The sequence below is a fragment of the Ostrea edulis genome, chromosome 10, assembly GCF_947568905.1.
Source record: "Ostrea edulis chromosome 10, xbOstEdul1.1, whole genome shotgun sequence".
NCBI lineage: Eukaryota > Metazoa > Mollusca > Bivalvia > Ostreida > Ostreidae > Ostrea > Ostrea edulis.
In genome coordinates this window covers 9,232,720-9,237,909 of record NC_079173.1, presented here as the reverse complement: position 1 = coordinate 9,237,909, position 5,190 = coordinate 9,232,720, and the positions used below count along the sequence as shown (strand labels likewise).

General features: G+C 34.6%; 1 protein-coding gene across 1 annotated transcript; it reads right to left on the bottom strand.

The window, feature by feature from the left end:
* Positions 1-1,553: 1,553 nt before the first annotated feature.
* Positions 1,554-3,435, bottom strand: LOC125666733 (ligand-gated ion channel 4-like). Its single transcript, XM_048899979.2, has one exon. It carries the CDS (start codon positions 2,860-2,862, stop codon positions 1,660-1,662), a length of 1,203 nt encoding a protein of 400 aa, XP_048755936.1. The 5' UTR covers positions 2,863-3,435; the 3' UTR covers positions 1,554-1,659.
* Positions 3,436-5,190: the final 1,755 nt, after the last annotated feature.

The window sequence follows — 5,190 nt, the reverse complement described above, 5'->3', positions numbered from 1 at the left end:
TTAAATTTTAATTTTTTTTGGCTCAAAAGTTGGAGGAGGCAGCTGCCTCCTCCGCCTCCATGTAATTTACGGCCCTGTTTTCCCTGGGTTTGTGCCTCCACTTCGGTATTATGACCTCGCATTTACATATTTGGACTGTGTGCATTTATGAAGAACTTGTAGAAATTACAAATCGGTAGTAAATAACTATATCATGATAATTTACTTTTATCAGTTTTATAATTATTCATACTATCATTTACTAAAGTAAAACAAAGTATCACAGTTTTCAACACAGTTAACAATAATATATTTTTCAGCATTACATAAATGTTCTTTTTTAACCCGAATTCTTACGGGGTGATAAAGATATGATGACTGCGAAATAAATATATGTTGACCGCAAAATAAATATGATATGGTGACCGTAAGGTTTTTTCCTTTTCTTCTTTTACCTTTTTGTTTTTGTTTTGTCTGCCGTTGTTCTTTTTTTTATTTATTCATTTGCTTTGAAATTATTTCTTTCTTATCAGAAAATTTTCGGGTTTTGTCCCCGCTTTCAAAATGGTTGTTACAGACCCAATATGCACTCAATAGGTTATGCAGTGTGTTGCGTTATATTCAAGATTTTGCAATGAATATAGAATTAGTATATCTAGATCTTCCATTACTTGTATTCCGATTTGAATTATCAAACTCCATAATTTCAATCAAAGCATTTCAAGCAAGTGACCAAATAATGGTTTTGATAGTATTGTAAGTTTTTTTTTTTTTTTTTTTTTTTTTTTTTTTTTTTTTTTTTTTTTACTGTTTACATTTAATTCACTTATGACGACAGCAGCTCGATCTATAATTAAGTCAACATTTAATTTGAGCAGAATGTGAGGCGTTTACTGTTTTATCTACGGTAACATCTTCACAATCAATATCAGAGATTGTTTCGCGGTTAATTACCCGCGCGCTTTCCCTCCTTTAATGTCACGTTGACTTGTCCGTTAGGGAGGCGGAAGAACAATGTTCTCCATTGTGTAATTGCACAGATAACAGATCCCATTATTTACTCTTAAGAATTGTATTTTTCTGGCATTGGTAACAGGTTGTTATCGGCATTTCTCGATAGACTTTTAGCAATTTTTTGCTGAGATGTTACTTTGGTAGTTTCATCTCGAAAATTATTGTAAATCTGTCATTTAAGTTTTTATCCTGATTTGTTCATCGATGTAAATCTGTCCTCCCTTAATTTCTCTTTTTGTGTGTGTGTTACAAGTTGTAATGATTCACAAAAGTAAAAATACATAAATAGATACTTGTATTAACTAGATAGATCTCTGTTGATAAATGCACTGACCTGTCCACTTCACATAAAACCTAAATACAAACACTGCAAAATATAAAGAATGTCTTAGGTTGTTTGCATTATAGGAGATATAAAAGACTAAATAAGTTGGAGGTGTGTGTGTGGGGGGGGGGGCGATTGCCGCATTCACCGTTTATACAATCACCCCCATGTCCCATGTTTACAAGCTTTATACAATTATCTCAGGTTTCTGTGGTTTATACGCCTCAATAACACAAACAGCCTAGATATTTATTCATTAGCAATATCACACATCTTACAGCAATATGGTATCTCTTAGAACATTATCCGATAGAAAATAAGCAGGATCGTGACATTCATGTCTATGGGGAGGTCAAAGACATAAAAGTTGTAAGGGTCGCTATAAATTGTACAATGGAGGTGATAAAACACATCTTGTCGAAACATCTTCCAACTTCAGTCCAGGTGACCGCGAAGTCCTCATCGTCAATACGGTTTCCAGATTTGGATTCAATGGGTTCCACTACATCTAAAGCTGTTTGCCTCCTGCGACAACATAGGACGAGCCGGGTAATGCATTGGGGAACCGGCTTATTGCTTTGGCAGTTATGAATGCGCAAACTTATGATAATGAATACTACTAAAATCGCTCCGCTTGATACGTAGCTGACGAGAATGTACCCCAGAATGGATACATTAGGCTCCGAAGCTTCGGGCAGTTGGTCTTGGATGATGGTCAGATAGACAACGATAGAGAGAAGGATCGTGGTACAAAACCCAATTCTTTCCCCGGATTCCGGAGGAAGGAGAAAAGCAAAACCCAATAGCAGTGAAATTGAACTTATTGGTAATATTAGGCTAACAATATAGTAAGCTGTTCTTCGTTTCAGATAAAAACCAACTATGATTTCCTCATAACCGTACACATTTACTTCCGTCGTAGTTATAGAATCGGCGATTTCCCAAATGCCGTTTTCGGTATATAAAGTGAGAATTGCCTGTGTTGTGGGAAAAATCACGTTCACTTCCTGTGGATCATACCCCCAAATAAAGAATTTCAAAGCACAATACTGTGTATCAAAAGGATATTTGGTGACGTCAGCATCACATATGACCTCAAAAGCTTGGAGAGCGTACCAATTACAAAGTCCAGAGTATAGCACTCTAACTGAAATCAAATTACTGCCCAGTCCCACGATGTTTTCGTAAGGATTGATGTTGATGAAATTCGGAAGCCATAATTTATTTTGGGGAATCGAGGTGATGTTTGTCTGGTTGTAGGAAGCAGGGTTCCAGACAAGTCGTTCGTCATACCAGTTTAATAGAAACACACCCGTAACTGTAAATTTCCCACTATGCAGATCGAACTCTTTGATCGAAAACAGATAAAAAGATGCGTTTATATTCAGCGGATAAGTTCTGTCGATCCCTGGTCGCAAGTCCTTGTTATATCCAGTCAACAAATCTGTGTGTACTTGACTTTCATCCGTTAATGTATATGTCAATACTAGATTTGATATCAAGCACAACCATATGAGTCCCCTAAAGAAGACGGGTAGTTCCATAGCAGATATCGCACTAATTAACAAAATCCGTCAATATTCTAAATTATGTGATAATTCCTTGGTTCGCACTTATTAACAAAGTCACTCAATATTCTAAATTCTATGATAATTCCTTGGTTTTTCCTTTTGATTTGGCTTGCGGGTGGGTTGTTTTTTCTTGGCCTTTTTCTTCTTTTTTTCACAACTGCAGTGCCGTCATAGCTGGAACAGCAAATCGCATAACGAATTTTTTCAAGTTACTGGATAATATGTATTGAACGTCCTCCATTGAAATTACGTCAGACATGAATAGGTCAGCTCACAGTTCAGGAAGCAGGCAATTTTCGTAACGAAGGTTTTTTTTGCTTTTGTTTTTGGTCTTTTTATTGTTGGTCGGTTTTCCAAATGAATCCCCTGTATGCAAACCTAGTTCTGTTTTAAATTACATTCTAACGGGAGCTTGATCATTGATGATTACTAGAGTAATAATCTATTAAAGAACGGGTTCATCGCACGTGGATATAAAAGACTCATTTACATAATGAAACAGCGTGTTGTGAATGGAACTACATTACTAGTCGGATTATCTCAGAGTCTATATAAACATGGAACCGCAGAGTTCGTATATATAATTGACCTTTCACTGTATGAAACTAAACAAAAACATTCCTTTTGGTAAAACAAATTTCTAACTTCTACAGAAGCGGATCATTGGTTTTATTATCAACTACTAAATAAACCATAACAAAACAGGTTTCTCCTTCAAAGAGAAGTATGTAATCTGATGAATCTTTTGTTTTATTCATTAATAGACAATTGGGAAAGGTTCCCCTTTCTTTATTGGATATGGACATGGTTATTGAACTGCCTGTCAATATATATATATATAGCATCCACAAGTCAAATCACGTAATTACGTAACGCTATGTGACTCTATACAAAATGATGTGTTTTAAAACACGGAAATAGATTAATTCTACTCTGTCAATAACTATTACCGTAACAGAGTTTATGAAGGAATTTCCTTATTAATCAAAAATGTATAATATTGTCTACAATACTGATCTTACATACTCCTATTTGAAATTAAATGAGCACTTGTTTGCATGAAATTCACCGAAATTATTAAAGGTAATAAAAGTCGCGCTTTATTTATCGGCAGTTTTTCTAAACAACAAAGGTGCATGAAAAATTGCTACTTGTTACAAAAAAGATTCCCGAGAATCTGCAGAACGAAATGATTATAAACATTTTATTACAGATGCTAAAATCATAATGTTTATAAACTGCTCAAAGTAGGTAGTTTTGAAACGATTTTTGTTGGGTTTTTTTTTTTTTTTTGCACTTTTCTCGGCGAGGTTGCATACATGTTACAATGTCAGATACACTGTACGTTCAGTATTTACTCAAAATAAAATAGTATATATATTAAAAAAAGTATATAGGTTTCCTAAGTAAACAACCACGCTAAAGAGCGCTTTCAGAAACAATAGCATGCATATTTTAGTTCACCAGTTGAAATGACGTCGCCTATCAGGCTGACGAAATCTCCAGTTCGGAGTTTTATTTACTGTAACCATAGGCAATTGCATCGCTTAGGGTCGAATTTACTATATAAAGAGTAAAGGTATATTACTGTATATATAGGGTACCCAAGTTAGCCGATGTAAAAACAATAAACCAATTGATATAAAGTTCTACTTTGTATTCTAATTTATTCATACATAATCAATCTACAGTACTACCAATGTTCATCCCGAAATTCCGTATACTTCCCAAGATATGCAGAAAGGAATTCGGAAAGATGCCTATTATTTTTTGGTCAACTTTTAGCTGGGTCCTGGCACTATACGACTAAACAGAATGTTTGAGCATTGCAACAAACTATTACATAGAATGTGCAGCATAAGATATCATTTCTAAAATGAATCTCTTACCCCAATTCATAAAATGAAGTCCGTAATAGCTCCAATTGACTGAAATTTGTAAAACCGTCTGTACTTTCACTTATTACAGTCATTTTGATCGGTGCCACTAACTATCCAAATTAACATCATTATTATAAATCGTCAAACACCTGTGATAATGTGGTTTAGATAAAAATAGACATAATAAGACATTTGTATATTTATAAAGACTTGTTATTAGCATAATTTATGTACTAAAATGAATCAATGTTGATAAAAATTAGTTTTTGAGTCTCTAAATCGTTATGGGTTCTTTCATCCTTTTTGGGTAATTAGTCGTAGCTAACGTAATGGCTGTGATTGTGAAAGTACAGATGGTTTTAAATTTTTTAGTCACTTGGAGCTCTTACGGACTCCATGCCCAGAGGTTTGTGTTTGCCCA

Coding starts and splice junctions, on each gene's coding strand:
- LOC125666733 (XM_048899979.2), bottom strand. CDS start 2,862: ATGGAACTACCCGTCTTCTTTAGGGGACTCATATGGTTGTGCTTGATA.